This window comes from Oncorhynchus nerka, linkage group LG12 (assembly GCF_034236695.1).
Source record: "Oncorhynchus nerka isolate Pitt River linkage group LG12, Oner_Uvic_2.0, whole genome shotgun sequence".
Classification (NCBI taxonomy): domain Eukaryota; kingdom Metazoa; phylum Chordata; class Actinopteri; order Salmoniformes; family Salmonidae; genus Oncorhynchus; species Oncorhynchus nerka.
In genome coordinates, this window is record NC_088407.1 from 66,458,067 (window position 1) to 66,476,890 (window position 18,824).

General features: G+C 42.5%; 1 protein-coding gene and 1 pseudogene across 7 annotated transcripts in view; both read left to right on the forward strand.

Moving 5' to 3' along the window:
• LOC115138816 (phospholipase DDHD1-like) overlaps positions 1–5,258 on the forward strand; it is a 42,676-nt pseudogene extending 37,418 nt beyond the window's left edge.
• A 5,632-nt stretch (positions 5,259–10,890) lies between these two features.
• The window catches only part of LOC115138633 (fermitin family homolog 2-like), a 72,875-nt gene continuing 64,941 nt past the window's right edge, over positions 10,891–18,824 (forward strand). For 2 of the 7 annotated variants that reach the window (XM_029675692.2, XM_029675695.2), the window contains exons 1-2: positions 12,234–12,748; positions 12,989–13,146. In XM_029675692.2, coding sequence (XP_029531552.1) covers positions 12,714–12,748; positions 12,989–13,146 — 193 coding nt within the window. In that variant the 5' untranslated portion in view covers positions 12,234–12,713. Of the gene's footprint in view, positions 11,374–12,229; positions 12,749–12,988; positions 13,147–18,824 lie in introns of those variants that run through there. The other 5 variants (XM_029675694.2, XM_029675690.2, XM_029675691.2 and 2 more) reach the window with 5 other exon arrangements.

The following is an 18,824-nucleotide window of genomic DNA, read 5'->3' on the forward strand; positions in this document are numbered from 1 at the left end:
TGTCTCTGTTTTTAGAGCTTTAGGACACGTAGATTAAAGGCTATCCAGAGAATAAGACCATTTTCAAGACCGAACAGCAAGAAACTATTCTTATGCACATAGCAATTAAACTGTCTGTGTGTGTCGTCTTTGACATCTGTGTCTGTGTGTCCAGGCTAAGAGAGGCAGTAAGGAAGATGGAGGAGAAGCACTTTTCAGAGCACACAGAGGAGTATGTGGACTTCCTGCCTGTGGAGTGGCGCTCCAAACTGGCACTGGATGGGGGTAAGGGGTGTGTTTGCTCGAGCGCAGTGTGTCCTTGATCCCAATTGAGCTGAGAGAGCAGCTGCTGTCGTCCACTAGCTTCCAGGAGGTGACACCCACCTTGTGATGGCATGCTGAATTTAGGTCACACTTGTGGAACCACAAGCCAGACAGATAGGCTACATCTCTCACATGGAGTTCCGTGTGCTGTCCTCTGCCCTACTCCTGTCCTGTCTCCTACGCCCTTTAATTTCCTATTCTGTCTACAATGCACATACAGTACTGAGTATTCAACATCTATACAGGTCTTAACAGTATTACTGAAACTCACTCTCTACTCCTCAGGTTACTAGAGCTGGAAGATCATCTTCAAGGCCTGGAGGCCTCCAAACTGCTAGCACCCCCTGCTCTGAAATTTAAGGTACACTGCTAACTGCTCAAAAGCAATACCTTCAACCCGGGACACAGGATCCAGGGTGATAATGGCAGAAAGTAACAAGATGACTAAGCAAATTACTGAAGGAAAGATGGTGTCTGTTTCCTCCTCTTCCCCAGGTGGAGAATCCTTCTGTATTGGCTCTCCCCTGGTGGTGTTCCTGGCCCTGAGAGTGATTAGACCAGGGGACAGTGGAGAACAGGACCACATTCTGCCTCGCTGCATCTGCCAGAGGCTCTTCAACGTCTTCGTGGTGAGACACAGAGACAGACAAACACACACACTATTCTTTACAGTCCTGGAGAGCTGAATGACTTCGTTTTTTTGTCTGTCTCTCTCTAGCCCTGCCATTCCCCTTACCTCACAGCTCCTTTATGCTTATCTAAGAGCCTTTATCATCTTAAGGATTGTTGGGAAAATTCATACACAGGGACACTCGAAGTCAATCTTAAATGAATCATTCAGTTTATTGTCAGCGAGCTGGAGAGGTTCCAACCAACTCAATGCACCACAGTACACATGTCAATCAGGAGCTCTGCCTGGGGCAGTCTCAGCAGTTGTCTTTATATACAGCTATACACAGACAAGTTATATTTGCATGATTTAGCATAATGAATCATTACCATTTGTTTCATCCATGTGACCGACCAATACTGGTTCATAACATGTGACCGACCAATACTGGTTCATAACATGTGACCGACCAATACTGGTTCATAACATGTGACCGACCAATACTGGTTCATAACATGTGACAGAGCAATACTGGTTCATAACATGTGACAGACCAATACTGGTTCATAACATGTGACCGACCAATACTGGTTCATAACATGTGACCTACCAATACTGGTTCAAAACATGTGACGACCAATACTGGTTCATAACATGTGACAGACCAATACTGGTTCATAACATGTGACATACCAATACTGGTTCATAACATGTGACAGACCAATACTGGTTCATAACATGTGATGACCAATACTGGTTCATAACATGTGACAGACCAATACTGGTTCATAACATGTGACCGGCCAATACTGGTTCATAACATGTGACGACCAATACTGGTTCATAACATGTGACGACCAATACTGGTTCATAATATGTGACGACCAATACTGGTTCATAACATGTGACAGACCAATACTGGTTCATAACATGTGACCGACCAATACTGGTTCATAACATGTGACCGACCAATACTGGTTCATAACATGTGACGACCAATACTGGTTCATAACATGTGACAGACCAATACTGGTTCATAACATGTGACCTACCAATATTGGTTCATAACATGTGACAGACCAATACTGGTTCATAACATGTGACAGACCAATACTGGTTCATAACATGTGACCGACCAATACTGGTTCATAACATGTGACCGACCAATACTGGTTCATAACATGTGACCGACCAATAATGGTTCATAACATGTCACGACCAATACTGGTTCATAACATGTGACCGACCAATACTGGTTCATAACATGTGACAGACCAACACCTCACGAGGCTTCTCCTCTCTAAGCTGAGACCTTGAAACTGAGATCTTTCGTTCGTTCTCAAAACAAGATCTGGGCGTACTGCCAAATCGCAGCTACTGATAGTGAGGATTTGTACAGTCTGCCACTTGCAAGAACACAGAAATTAGTTACCTAGAACAGCACATGAATGGAACACAGAAATTAGTTATAAGAATAGCACAAACATTAAAATTTCCCTTACAGGCTGATTAGACCCAGGGTTTTTTCCTGATCAGAGGAAAGACAAGGTGCTAGACTGACTGTGACTGGTTTGTCCTTGCTGCAGGCTTACAGACTGGAGCCCGTCATCATTAAACATTACAGCAACATTGGACCTGCACAGATACACTGGTAAGAGATCATTCATTCTCCCAAGGTGAATCTGTATATTACACATAAACTGCTGAAACTACTACTTTCTGTATGGACAGTGACAGGTGTTTTTCTTCTCCCAGGTGTAGTGCTGTAGACCCCACGCCATACGATGAGATCCGGCCAACCTTCATCAACCCACAGAAGGATTCGACGTCAGACACAGAGAGCATCCCCAGCCCCTCCACTTCCCCTGTCCTAGCCAGGAAATACTACGGAGAGTCTATCGCCAGCATGGGCAAGGCCAGCATTCCAAATCAAATCAAATCAAATTAGATTTGATTTGATTTAGAATGCTGGCCTTGCCCATGCTGGCAATAGACTCTCCGTAGTATTTCAAGGCCAGCATTCTGGGTACGTCTGTCAGTCCTCTGGTTGATTCTCTGTATAGAACCTTTTTGCCTTTAATCACCGTGCACATTATTATTAACTTAAATTTTTGAATATGAGTGCCTTCATTACCTGTGCACATGATGCAGATTCACACTCGAGGTGGTCCAAAGCTAGAAGGGATAGAATTAAACAGCAGGTTCCCATAGATTTTACAGTCAATCATTTGTACAGCAGATATTTGTAGACAGCACAACATGTCCTGAGCAGACAAAGCAGATGGTTCCATTCAAAAGTACATCAGCATGTACTCAGCCTCTTGTGATGGAGTTGTCATCTATTATTGGACTCACTCAACAGCATTTCCCTCACAGACCCACCTGTCGGATAATTTATGACATAGGCAACACTGCTGTCTTGTGGAGAGAGCATGTAAAGACTACTGGGTTAGTCTCCAAAACTCCACCCTAGGCAACAGATTAGGGTCTGGTTTCAATGACGGACTCTTGGCAACTTTCATAAGCAGAAGAGGGTAGATCCTCTTCCGAGAGACAACTCTCCCAACAAATCACGAGGCAGACATGCCAGAACGGAATTTGTCAGGGAAAAGCTTTTTTGGTTTTAGTGAAGTTAGTTGCACTCATTATACTAGATAATATTTAGTATTTTATTCAAGCGGATAAGGTAGTGACCTAGTTCCTCTATGCCAAACTGACCTTCTATTACTTACAAACCTGTTAAGCCGGAGCCGGGGAGGCAACCCGGATGTCTAGAGTCTAGGGTCGACTTCACTCACCTTTGTCGCACCCTGTCTGAAATGAATCTCTCTCCCTCCCTCTCTCTGTGTGCTCTCCCTCGCTGTCTCTCCCTCCCTCTCTCTGTGTGTCTTGCTCTCCCTCGCTGTCTCTCCCTCCCTCTCTCTGTGTGTCTTGCTCTCCCTCGCTGTCTTTCCCTCCCTCTCTCTGTCTAGGAGCGGCCAGTATAGGTAACAGTATATGGAAGGGGATAGGAGGGATACTGTTCTCCCGGTTCTCCCGCTCCGCGCCCTCCGGAGTGTCCTTTGGCATCGAGGGCGGGACCCCAGAGGGAGAGGAGCCGAAGAGGACAGTCGACAGCCAATCAGCTTACTGCCTTTCGTCCACCTTGTCCCTGTCTCCCTCCACCCTCACAGACCCCTCAGGTTTGTTCAGCTGCATTTCAACCCCAATTACACTTTCAGGAATAATTGTATTGTAGTCCATGTAATAACAAGTGCCTTTTCATAATATTTGCCACCCTTGAACCCCCCAGAGTTTTTATATATACATAAAAAGGAGAATTAATACATAATGCTAATTCACAGAGTTAATTACCCTTTTGAATCTGTAGCAGTTAAGTTAGTGCAGTATACAGTAGATGGTCTAAAATGTATTCCCACAGTGAATCTATCTCTGTTCTACAGTGGAAATAGAGCGCCGCATCGATTTTGAACTCCGTGAGGGCCTTGTGGAGAGCCGCCATTGGTCAGCGGTGACCTCACATACAGCCTATTGGGTCTCACACAATATTGCGCTCTTCCTACTGACGTTCATATACAAGCAGGCCAACGTGCCGCCACCCACAGAAGACAGTCCTGACCCAGAGTAAACACACAGAGTCCACTCCATGTCCACACTCACACAACACAGCATCTTTATCACCCTCTGTTACTCCATTCTCTCTCTGTGTTTATACTGACACATCTCTACTAACACACAGACTTTGTACTGTTTAGGATGGGATGGATGCACACTCACCCAAGGGTGACACATTGGATTATGCCCCCCGAAGGATCCTTATATCCCCCATGCTCTATGAAGCATGGGGGATGGTAGTATCCTCTATGTATCCTCCCAGCCAGTCCAGCCACCAACGAGTATGTCAGAGATTCCCTTGCACACTACCGAAGGGGTGTCCTCTTCCTCAAAGATCACTGTCTCTGTCTGAAACTGCTGCCCTCCTGGATGTACCCATCTCCAACTCCCCCCATGTGTAGCAGCCATGGTTCAGCCCAACCCAAATATTTTCTCTCCTCCACAGACCTTGGAGGAGAGGATGTACAAGTCAGCCTGGCCCCCTCAGTAAACTCCCTCATCCTCACTGCTCTGTCTCTTCTTACGCTATGCTTCCATCTACAAGGACCTGGGCTGAATACTGGGACCCTTAGTCTCAAAACCTACAGTATGTCACTGTCTGAGCAAACTCAATGCAACTTTCAAAGTGGTCTAAACTTTATTTATATCTTAAAATGTTAATATATTACCCTATGAAAATAATACGGCATAGTTCATATTTTTCTCTTTGTTTTGGAAATGTAAAAAAAGGGGAGATTATGATCTTGTCTCTAGTTTTTATTTTGATATTCCACAAGGACGCTGTACCTCTATTACCATGTGAATATCAAGTGACTTTTACATAGAAGTATTGATCTACGCAAACCAGATGCGTGCATGCTTTATTGATTTTGTCCCCCCACACCAAATACGATCACAACACGCAGGTTGAAATATGACCCAATTATATTAATTTTGGGACAGGTTGAAAAGCATTAAACATTTATGGCAATTTAGCTAGTTAGCTTGCAGTTGCTAGCTAATTTGTCCTATTTAACTAGCTAGCTTGCTGTTGCTAGCTCATTTGTCCTGAGATATAAACGTTGAGTTGTTATTTGACCTGAAGTGCAAGATCCTCTCCTCCGACAATTAATCCACACATAAAACGGTCAACCGAATCGTTTCTAGTCATCTCTCAATCCAGGCTTCTTTTTCTTCTTTGGACTTTATATGGAGATTGGCAACTTAGCATTCATAAAAGGTGCTTTACCACAACCGACCTCAATTCATCTTTCAATCACCCACATGGGTATATGTTCCTAAAAACCAATGAGAAGATGGCACATGGGTATATGCTTCTAAAAACCAATGAGGAGATGGGAGAGGCAGGACTTGCAGCGCGTTCTGCGACACAAATAGAATCAACTTCTATTTTAGCGCCTGGCAACGCAGACACTCGTTGGCAGTATGGATGCAATGATTGAATAACATGTACGTATACATTTATTTTGCAAAGCACATGACGCGTCTGGTTTGGGCATGGTGTAAAATGACCTTATGTCTTTGGTTTAATAATTGAATGGTGCTGTGTGGCAAACTGTTTGTTTTTGTTATGAGGTACATCTTTGGCTCCAACGAGTGAGAAACAATGGCTTGACTCACTTGACGTTCAGATGACGTTCACACAATGTCAGCAGGACATTCAAGTGACAGACGTACATCCATGTGAAAGTCAAGCTTGATAAGTGTAACTTACCTTATTGTCATTAAGTTTCTCTTTTAGTCCTACCAGGAACCATGTAGATCCCAGTACGGAGATCTGAAATGTAGCCTCCATTATATGTTATAGGGCAACTTTTCAATCTAACCAAAACACAGGTGAAATCAGTTCTGTTCAGACGGATAGTCGGAAGTCTGACAAGCTCCCTTTGTATGCAATTCAAGTGTCCAATCAAAAGAGAGATCATGTCAATGTTTCAGTCTGTAGTTGGACAGAGGAGCTGTCACTCAGAGGTTCAAGCCAGTAGGAACCCTTCTCAGAAACCTTGAGAAGGTCATAAACAGAATGTGACCTTCAGGTGCCTACTATTTGCATTGATCCTGAGATAAATCAAAAAGAAAGGATGTATATATATATTTTTTTTCATTACCATTAAAAAAAAATCTGTAGTAGTGTTAACGCAGATCCCGGAGTCCAGCAGGTAGCCAAATATCTCTTTAATGTCACTAAGTTATTCTGTCTGCTTCACTCTTAGTGGCTAAGCTAGTATGAACAGAGCATGTTGAAATCCAAGGGCATTTTCCCTCTAGTAAAGGGCTTCAGGTCAGAGTTACTCAGCTTTAGTTGCTTTTTCCACAAACAATATGCAAAACTAAACAAGCTCAGTATATCTTTTATGGCCCCCAAAAAGAAACATGATGCCTGAATCACTTTGCATCCCATGTGGTCATTTTAAATGTGAATGTGTCTCTCATGGGTGTTATTGCAGTGTTCCCAACAGACCTCTGAAGCTGCATTCAGATGGTCTGGCGCTAGCTGCTCACTATCTAAAAACACATCCCACACAACATTTATTTTTTATATCAGCAGTTTTATAAGATGATGGATGCAGGATGATGAAATGTAACTCACCTCAAATGAATGTGTGTGCTGCTGACTGCACGTTGTCATTGTAGAGTTCCCTATATGTCTTGTGCTTTGTCTTTAAAATAAGTCTCAATTGAGTTGTCTAATAATCTGTATGGCACAAGCTAACTGTCCCAGTGGTCTCGTAGTCCACAGAATGGATTTATTTGAGTCGTTTTTAATGTAGATGCATGATGTGTATGAGAGTGGGACCTATTTTGTGAAGCGGACTTGGACCAGACTGCCTTGTAGAGGACCAGAGAACAACTTGAAGTCATGGACAATAAGGGAAAAGTACTTGGAATTGTTCAGAGTGAAGGATGATGTTGGACCGTGCACATTCTCAATGGCTTGAAATTGCACAGTACCCCTTTTAGACATGGCTTGAAATTGCACAGTACCCCTTTTAGACATGGCTTGAAATTGCACAGTACCCCTTTTAGACATGGCTTGAAATTGCTTTTGTGTGTTAGTGTTAAATGTCAATCACAGACAAAGGTGAAAACTTCCTCGTTTCTGCCATCTAAATCAAGTTGTGTCCACATTGGGCAGTCATGCAACTATTCTCTCTTATAAAGGGTTTGAACACTCCCTACCATGTTTTGAGTGTACTGATCAAGGACAGTTCAACTGATGTCTCTGCATGCTAAAATGATACGGGCTGGGTATTGGGGCAATTTACAATGACGGTTGGAGGATGTTTTGTTCGTGGGCTATCATAATTGTGGTCTATTATAGTTTCAACACATCAGGCCAGCTATCACAAGGTGAACCTCACTCAAATAGACAAGCACAGAATGTTAACTATGTTGGGAAATACATTGGCTAAAGAACTAGGTTGGTTTAAATGGTGTGCTGTGCATGTTCTGTTTTTTGTTCTGTTTTGAGAATGGTCTTGGGACTCTGTTATATTCTCTCACCATTCATCTCAGCTCCAAGCATCTAGTGAAGTCAAAGTGCGGTAGCTAGCTGGTGTATCCCAGAGTCACCCCTAGTTTAATGAGGGCTTTGGATGACCTTTGAACCCTAAGGGCTCATCTGTAAAACCAGTTGTGTTCTGTTGGGCACACCGTAGCAAAATGTTTTGCAACAGAATATAGATGGTATTCTTATTTGACAAGTTCAGGTAGTACCTCTGTTGCACAAATGTTCCACCAACTGAACATGTTCCAGGGCTTTCGCCTTTCAGATAATGTCCACAGAATGAGAGGTACCATCATCTAGGAATGTCTGCATTGCCTGGGTCGACTGAATGAACAAAACTTGTTTCAATAAGACTGTTTAAAACGTATAAAACTAAAACACTTTTTAGGTTGATTTTGAAAGGATTTCTGCTGGAAAAGTGACTGTCCCTAGAGCTGGGCAATAACCCACCATGCCTGAAATGGAATAAAACTGCCATCTGAAACGCTCTTTACTTTTCATTTAAAAAAAAGACGTTTTATGTACAATGGCTTCTTTTATTCTGTATTCTTCTCCCATCTGCTGCTTCTGAAGTTGTTCTGTCATGTCCCAAGGATGACATCTGAGAGGAAGTACTGACGTCTGGACCGTCTGGTCTGTCTGAATGAAAAGTGCTTGTGTGGGAGGGAGGTCTGGGACGAGGCTGAGGGAGGAAGATATTCTCCAAATATGAAATGGGAAAGATTCGCTAGTTTCCATCTCCCGGTTTTGATGGAGAACAATAGTGCTATTTGTTTCCTTTGAACCGTACATCACATTCTTTCGTCGGCCCCACACATACTTTCCACCCACACCACAATAGCTGATTCATAGTTAATGAATAGAGTTTTGTGTGATTGAAGATATGGACCTAACACTTTTTATGTATCTAATGTGGTACTGTAGTAGAATACAAATGCAGTTAAGCAATATCTGTAAAGCAGAGATGGGATTAGTTAAATTAAGTGAATGCAACAACAAAAAACTGCAATTCCCATTGTTCTAGGTTTGTCCACAAGATGGCATACCTCCCCATGTAGTAAAACAATGGCCCCCATTGACCAATCTGGTCATCACAGACCTCTCCAAGTCTATTTCCTCTCTCCATTAACAATGAGGCAATTAGCATGAGACAGTTACTCAGTTACTACTGATCAGCCCTGCAGTGGTCCTCATGTCTGAGCTATTAGAGAGGATTTATAGGGTGATGTACTTGAGATGCCCTTCTCTTAGCTTGTGCAGTACTAACTCCTAGTTAAATCACATGGAAATACCTTGGCAGTGAATTGTAAACTACTGTGTGTACACCATGCTATAATTCTGTAATATACTTTCTAATTGTATGATTATATGTCCATGTCTAGGATGGTTTGGCGGAATACTGATTGTAGGCTATATGTCATTTGTACAAAGTAACACATTTCTATTGGACAGTGCCATATCCACACGATTACAGATGCTGTTGTGAACTTCAATACAAGACACCATACAAGTTCCTCATCAGTAATTAACTGTCTGGAATTGATTGAGACTATTAGTGTTGTGTGAAAGCCAGACATTATACAGCGAAACCAGAGCAGGGCAAGCTCCACTCCACCTCAGTGTACCGTCTCTCTCCTCTCCTCTGCAACACCATTCCCTACTCCACTCTCATGCTCTCCCTGCATCTGACTCAAATGTTTACCCGGCAATTAAAACAGCCTTTATAAGGCAATGGGTTGGCTGCCAGACTCTAACGAGGGGGTCAGAGCAGCAAGAGAGAAAGGTTATACATTGTTTCAATGCAGACCATAGTCTGAGGCCCAAACTCCTTAGCTGGAGCTGAAGAGCTGACACTAGTGAGAGCAGAACACTGGAGGAGAGACAGAAACCCTGATGATTCATGCCTTACCGCCAACCACTTGGAGCAGGAGAGCGTGCTGCTGTAGAGAAGAGCAGATGCAATGGAAAAAATGGACAGCAGCTCAATCTTTGCCAAACGAGCCATTTGTGTTGCTATGGCTTTGAATGCACATCAACAAAGCCAAACAAATGAGTAGTTTGGCTAAATATATAATTCTCTAGAGTGGTGGAGGCAGTGTGTGGATAGAAAAATCTGTACAATTCCACACATTGATGTGTATTTTATTTAGTTTACAATGACTAATAGCTACTACCCATGCACGCTCAACAGGGTATTCTTTCAAGGCTGAGGTTGTGGATCCATCAAAGAGGTTTGATTATTCTTCACTTCAGTCAGCCATAACTCATGCCTGTTGATCTGTCAAAGTGTATGCCTACAATCCACTCCTGATGTTGGTATTTTAATGATGTACCAGAAATGAAAATACAGGGAGAGATATTCTCTTGTTATTTTATTTAGCTCAAGAAAAACAATGAACAGAAAGGATGTGTGGGTCTGATAAGAGGGTAGGACACCATTTAAGGAAAACAAGTGTAATGCATGTTATTTTAAACCTTGTGTGTTTCATCAAAAGGAGTGATCAGCAGCTATATCCAAATCACATTTGTGGCTGCACACTGGACATTTTGTAACATCTTTACCAGTGAGAGCATAATATTGCAAAGTATTTAAGACTAGTGGGCTCAGTCGCTGGATTTGATATACTGTAGATGGGGGGGCTTTAGAAGGTGTGTTCTAAATTAGTAATTGTGCGTAATTCCCTAGGCGGGGACCCCATAACGGTCCCCGGATGTACCACCGCAAACCCTATACTATTTCCATAAAAGGCATGCAGCAGCGGTTCTATGCGCTTGTTATCCCCTACCAAACTGTTGGATTTTCCACAATGGGTCAGTTTCGAATGAAAGCATGGAATAAAACACCACATACAAAAGCATAGTTGTAACTTTTCCAATGTATTTCTAAATAAGAGTGCGTGGTTGGGGACATCATTGAAACTCCAAGCCTAGGGGTTAGAAAAGATCTGCGAGATTATAAAAAATGACATTGTACGTAATTTCCCGCGTCACACAAGTCCCCTTCCAATGAAAAATAATAGAAGTATGGAAGGAGCAGGGGAATGACCGGGCGGGTAATGTTGGGAGAGAGGAACTGCTGAACCGTTTGAAAGGAAACGTCGATTGGAGTTGGAGCAGTGAGTGACGTTATCTGGTGGGAAGAGGGAGGGAGAAAGAGAGACGGCTGGACTCCATTAGCTGAAGCCAGGAGGCACTTTGGGATACTTCAATTGGACGCGTTTTTTGGGATATTCTCTTTGAAAAGATCCAGATAGTCTACATTATTTAGAAAATCTGGTTGACTATCGAAACCTCGGAAGTTTGTGGCTTTTTGGATTTGGTTGGTGTATTTGAGAAGGTGAGTGGACACAACCGATTTAATTTACGTCCTCAAAACTCAATAAATGTAGTTCTTTTTGCGCACTCTCCCGCTCGGGAATATGAAAACATGTATTTTTTCGTGCGCTAAATGCAGATAAGGCCTGCTATATCTGGTAAATAACGTATGATTCTAACACCCCTTTACTCGTTCAAACGTATTAGTTTTGTTCATGTATGGACATAAAGTGAGTTACTCTGGCTGACCAGATTGGGTGCTCTCATGAGTTCTTGTATGGGGCTGCTTACGTAATCAACTTCATATTTGTCAGGATGTCTTTACCGTTAGAAAAAGCAGGTGAACATAGACGGGAGAGTATTTTTATTGAAGTTCAGTTTGCTATAATTTAGGCCGGTACCCTTTGTTCTTTTTTGGTTATCGATTAATTGCGTCCTTCACATGTAGCCTTAAAGGGGCAATCTGCAGTTGTTACATCAATTGTTTTTGGTATGTACCCATTGATAATGTAATGCCTCGTGACCTTAGTTCAACTGTCGAACCCAATCAGAATCCTAAATATACGTTTGACTGTTTCCAAATATTGAAGTAAAACAATGTAAACGCATTGTATAGCCTCAACGTTGTTCAAACTATGTTGATATCATGGATGGTCAGTCCTTGCATCTCTAGTTATGTCTGAATTTGAGTGGTTACATCTCTCCAACCCCATCCCTCAACCAGTTTTTTGTCGAATCTGGGGCGAGGATTTCGCGTTGTTTCAATTGCTGATTGCCGCTTTAAGACATTCATGACTCCAATTACATTGAGCCATTGGATGTCCCTTTAGCCTTGAGGCAAATGCCCCGACGCCTGCCCAAATGCTCTGTCTAAACGCAAAATATGTCTCGCATGCAATACAGCTTTGGAAACATTTGGAACTTAACTTGTATATCATTTTTCATATATAACAGATACACTTACTGTCACAGTTCAGGAAAGTTACAACCGCCTGTATTTTGACAAACATGCCATCTGACCGCAAATGTGGAATGGTCCAATGGAAATGCGAGCGCAAGGTGAGAGAATGTCATATCTGAGGTAGTGAGTGAAAACAGCCGGGTGCGACTGCTAAATTGCGCACAGTAGGTGTTTTTTTAAAGATGATTTGTTGCCTAATTGAAAGTTAAGTTCCAAAGGTTTCCAAAACAGTATCGCTACCGCGGATTAATAACGTTTCTAAACGTTAAAACAACGTCGGGATGGTAGTTCACATGGCGCCAGCTATCCTCCATACCATCAGCAGAGAACCAAGGACCGGCTGTGAGCCACTTTGGGTTCTCAAGAGCTAATGAAGCCTTTGCTAGAGCCATATCCAAAGCATGCTTCAAATGGCCTATAAGAAAAAATGTAAAATGTGAGTTATGATTCAAGAAACAGAAACTGTTGAAGTTATGGACAATCACAACATTTGATCAAACCACTTTGATCGGCTATGGTGGTCTGGGTCCTGTGCTTCCTCAAGTCACTTTCAGTCTGCATATGACAAACTCCACAAATGAATGGCAAGCACAATTTTGATGCATCTTTTTTTACCAGTTGAATGGAAGTATTTCTTTCTTGGGCAGTTTTTCCTAATTGTTGTGATTTGTGTAAGGATGGCGCTGGACGGTATACGGATGCCCGATGGCTGCTATGCCGACGGAACGTGGGAACTGAAGATGCACGTGACAGACCTCCACAGGGACGTGTCTCTGAGGGTCACCGGTGAGATCCACATCGGTGGGGTCATGCTCAAACTCGTGGAGAAACTCGGTAAGAGATGTTCAATGGTGTTGCACTCTTTATGTCCAGCTTCTTCTGGAAGAAATGTGCTTATGTCCCTTTTTAAAAATTCCACATCTTATTCAGTATTGGAATAGAAACATTTGCATATTGATTTATGTCAATGTTTTATTTTGTGTTGATTTGTGCTTCTATTCAGATGACCAATTTCTACTACATTTGTTTTCCTTATGTGGTTGACCAAGGGGGAGGAAGGCCATAGTTGGTCACGAGGCAATGTTCTTTGGCCCCTGTCCCCTCTGACTCCCATCTGCAGCTGGGTTCTGTCTGTCAGTTATCTCGTCATATTTGTGAGGCAGTACATGTATTTTCTTTGCAACAGTTACTCAACTGACAACTGGAATGTGCCTTCATCTAAACACCATTAACAGATAATAGCACCTCGTAACCGGTGAGCGATGCAAACTAAACATACAGGCTACTCTGTTGGCTTAAGTGGGAATTCAGAATCTATCTAGCCTGTAATGTTTTATGATATGGATATACTGGAGCTTCTCACATTCTATCACATGATTAGCAACATCCAATGGAATTATGCTGCCATTTTACAAGTTTCTGAGTGAGAGATTGAACAGAGTGGGAATGAACTCTGTTTCAGCATGTGGAACACTGGTTTTTCACCATGAAACAACCATCATGACGGCAGTGCAGTTTGGGACTTGACAGTGTCTTAGGCGTGTGAATACCCAACATTTCTCCATTGCACCATATTTTTCCCCCCTGGCCTGCACATTTCCCTGTTTCAGCCCTTCTGTTAAAGCTCAGTATAATTGTGGCCTTTGTTCTCTGTGGTCGTATGTGCTGCATCTAAACCAGGCTCCCATGCAGCACTGCAGCTGCACCGTGTGGGGAAACGTCAGGGAGGCTCAGCTCAGTTAACTGACTCGGATGTTTTTGACTCCTTCAGTCAAAAGAACAAATCTTTTGACTCCATTCATTCATTGGAGTCAGTTTTGCCCAGAGTACGCAGGACCCCCTGCCGGAGAACGATGAACTGAGAACTTTAGAGTCATGATATTACAAGCCTCTCGTTCACCATAAGGGGTTTGTTGGAGCTGTCATTTGTGAATGAAACTTATAAAAAGGTGCTTTAAACCATGTACATGTGTTGATTGCTAGGCATACAAATAAGATGATTTCTTGATGCATTTGAAAGAAGGTCTAGCTGTGGCCGAAATCGGACTATATTGTGAACGACGACTCTTGGTGGAATGCATTGCTTGACTGCTGTGAGGGTGATGAGCACAATATCGTTTGCGAACTGCAGCACCCCAATGGTTTGCGTTTGTTGAGCAAAGGCTGTGTGTATGTTTAGTTTTTTACAAAGCTGTGTCCCTCATAATATCCAATAATCTAATCATTACGTTCGTTCCTACTCCATGAGATCAATTATCAGTTTTAAATATGTATTTTCCTTCTCTGTGCTGCCGGCAGCATGATCGGTTTTCCTGCGCCCATATATGGCGGACAATTGTTGGTCGGAGCCGCTGAGCCGGAGGAGCGCTGAGTTAATCCTGCTGTCACTCAGAAAAACAAATCTTGACTCTCGAGTCAGTAAAAAGAGTTGTTCAAAAAGGATGAATAGTTCGCAAACTGCACATCACTAGAAGATGTGTGTGTGGATGTATGGAGGTGTAAGTTCCCCTTGTGAATGCTTCCCTTCTGTTACAGCATGAGGTGTGTGCTTTTATAGGGGGTTGTCCAGCTTGTTGTAATATTCAAATCATTTACTGCTCTTGTTATTGGTCAATAGTTTGTATTTATGATACTATTCTGATTCCGCGAATCATGTTGTGCTTGGTCCTGGCTACCTTTGGTTTTGTGAGTTATCGCCAGTGGATTCAAGTGTGTGTGTGTGGTTTGATGTCCATAGTTTAGAATCATTTGGTTCAGCTGACTGTGACTGTCAGTTGTTCTTGTCACACTGAAACAAACACTGATTATACTAAACATTAGGAACACCTACCTGATATTGAGTTACATCCCCCTCCCACCTTGGATTCAACAAGGTGTTGACAGAAGTCCACAGGGTTCTGGCCCATGTTGACACCAATGCTTCCTAAAGTTGTGTCAAGTTGTCTTAATGTCCTTTGGGTGGTAGACCATTCTTGATATGCACAGGAAATTGTTACAGAGGGTTACCCATTCACCCTCTGAATGGCTCACATACACAATACATGTCAATGCTTACAAAACCTTTAAACTGTTTCCTCCCCTTCATCTACACTGATTTTGAAGTAGATTTAACAAGTGATCTCAATAAGGGATCACCTCTTTCGCCGAGTCTGTCTGTCTGTCTGTCTGTCTGTCATGGAAAGAGGTGTCCTTAATGTTTTGTACATGTTTTTCCCAATCTTTACCATACCACCAACCTTTTTTCCTCAATATGTGAATGGTATTTTTTTAATCTAACCAGGTAGGCTAGTTGAGAACAAGTTCTCATTTACATCTGCGACTTGGCCAAGATAAAGCAAAGCAGTTTGACACATACCACTACACAGAGTTACACATGGAATAAACAAACACAGTAGAAAAAGTCTATATACAGTGAGTGCAAATGTGGTAAGGCAATAAATAGGCCGTGGTGGCGACGTATTTACAATATACCAATTAAACACTGGAGTGATAGATGTGCAGAAGATGAATGTGCAAGTAGAGATACTAGGGTGCAAAGATAAATACAGTATGGGGATGAGGTAGTTGGATGGGCTATTTACAGATGGGCTATGTACAGGTTGAAGGCATGTATCAAACTCTCAGTTATCCAATCGTTTGTAATAAATGTGAAGGAATAGCTTACCAACGTGTGGTGACCTAGATTGTCATTTCAGCACTGCTTTAATTGCTTTGAGACAAGCGCAGGGACTTGTCTTGATAAATCAAGTTAAAAAGTTCCTGTAGCTGCTATGGTTATCCTCAAACGGCCCCCATAGTTGACATGTTGGTGTTTGGGTGCAACTTAGATGGCATGGGAACATTCAAATAGGTCTAGTCAGGTTGTTTTCCATTGTAATCATTAACCCAGTCTCCCTGCAGACTTGACACATGGCTACTCTGTTGACCTTGTTGAAATACTGTACATATGACCAGTAGTGGTAATGATCGAGTATTATCCACATTTAGAGTAAATCAACAACTTACACTGGATAGAGTGGGATCATGGGAGCCTCACATGATGAAACAAGTGTGACACTGGTGTATTGTGAGGAAAAGGCACCACCTCTTTTATGTGTGTGCGCTTTCTCCCAGCTGTACGTGACCTCTTTTCATGCCTCCCGGTCCACCCACCTCTCACTGGTGACATCGTTGAGTACAGACTGAACTGCATTCAAGTGCTTTGGCCACATGTCGGCATATGGACTCTGACTGGTTGAATGATAGTCAGATGTTTGTCTTGGTGTAGGCAGGTTAATTTAGAGGGCATCCTTTTGAAGGTAGTCTGTCAACACACATGCAGATGCCACGTACTTCTCGCACACAGACACACAGGATGTCCTGTCCCAGTCTCTCTCACAAAATCCCTTGTGATTCTGTTCATGTCTAAGGGTGCAGTCCGTGGCATGCGCTGCATTGTCACACATACTGAGCGAAGATTCCTCATGGTGGTTTCACAGCTACTGTTTACAGCCCACATTGAAAACACAACCCTTTACCAGCACAGTTCTCTTGTTGTAGGTTGGGTCATGCGTTAACATGCATAATGTATGTGTTCTGTCTGTCATCCGTCAGTCCTCTCCATCCCCTACTATAAGCAGTGACTAACCCCTTTACATCAGAGGCTCAGATGGGGAGCTAGTAACTACAGTACAGCATAATGGATTCAACTGTGAAATGCCAGGAAAGCACTTTGCCATTGATTAGTCTTCATTCCCCCCTGATCTGAGGAGTACGGTGTTTCAGGCTGCATGATTAAAAACCCTCCCCTCTGATCGCCCCCTCACTCACTACTTCACTTGTTTGTGTCTGCTAAAGTTGGACATTTATTACTTTGTTCTTATCCGAAGTGCTTCCTTTGAAAGCTTTTCTGTTGGAATCGAAGGGGAAACCAACATCTGACTAAACAACATTAGCTGTGGACTTTATTGGATGAAGATGGAACAATTGTCACACTGTATCAACCATTGTAGGTAGTCTGAAATTCCGAGACTTTGGCTCACTATCAACTTCGGGTTCATCATCAAATATGGTTAAAATGGTCTAACTTGATTTCACACTCAAACATGAGATTTTGCTGCTGCGGTGACAGTTACCATTGCCGTCATCATCTTACTCAATGTCACACAGTAAACCATGATCATTTGCCACCTCCTGAGCAGTTTCCATTGCCTGGCATCACATCATCTAATCCAAGGGGTTTCCGTAACCTTTGTCATCCTAACAAATCCTAGTGAAGTATTAACGGTGCCTAGATTTTCTTAAAGTACACCGTACCAGTCAAAAGTGGTGACAATGTAGGGATGGTGTAGGGATGGTGTACAGAAGAGACCTACTTGATAAAAGACCAAGTCCATATTATGGCAATAACAGCGCAAATAAGCAAAGATAAATGATAGTCCATCATTACTTTAAGACATGAAGGTCAGTCAATATAGAACATTTCAAGAACTCAAAGTTTCTCAAGTGTAGTCACAAAAACCATCAAGCGCTATGATGAAACTGGCTCATGAGGACCATCACAGGAAAGGAAGACCCAGAGTTACCTCTGCTGCAGAGGATAAGTTCATTAGTTACCAGCCTCAGAAATTGCAGCCCAAATAAATGCTTCAGAGTTCAAGTAACACACATCTCAACATTAACTGTTCAGAGGAGACTGAGTGAATCAGGTCATGGTCGATTAAAAAAAAAAAATATATGTAATATATATTTTAAATAATTGTTGTTTCCAACCGCCACATTCTGCAGCGATACGCCATCCCGTCTGGTTTAGCGGGACTATCATTTGTTTTTCAACAGGACAATGACCCAAAACACCTCCAGACTGTATAAGGGCTATTTGACCAAGAAGGAAAGTGAGAGTGCTGCATCAGATGATCTGGGCTCCACAATCACCCAACCTCAACCCAATTGAGATGGTTTGGGATAATTCGGACCGCAAAGCAGTAGTGACAGAAAAGAAGCCAACAATTGCTCAGCATATGTGGGAACTCCTTCAAGACTGTTGGAAAATAATTCCAGGTGAAGCTGGTTGAGAGAATGCCAAGAGTGTGCAAAGCTGTCATGCAAAGGGTGGCTTCTTTGAAGAATCTCATATCTTTTAATTTAACACTTTTTGGTTACTACATGATTCCATATGTGGTGTTTCATAGTTTTGAAACACCACACAGTTTTACAATGTAGAAAATCGTAAAAATCAAGAAAAGCCCTTGAATGAGTAGGTGTTCTAAAACTTTTGACCGGTAGTGTACGTTGGTAGTGATTGCCCAGTCCCTTTCATTGCATATGACTTGGTAATAACATGATCATTGTCCAACAAACACTTTGGTTTCTTTGGGTTTTGTTGAAGCGAGCACCATGAAGTATTAACTGATGGTTAAAAATGTTGAATTCTTTGACGTGAGTACCAGAAAATACCCATATCACAATTTTTAAAGAGTGCCAAGATCTGTCCTGGCCTTCTACACAGGCCTTTACAGTGTCCATGAAGGGAC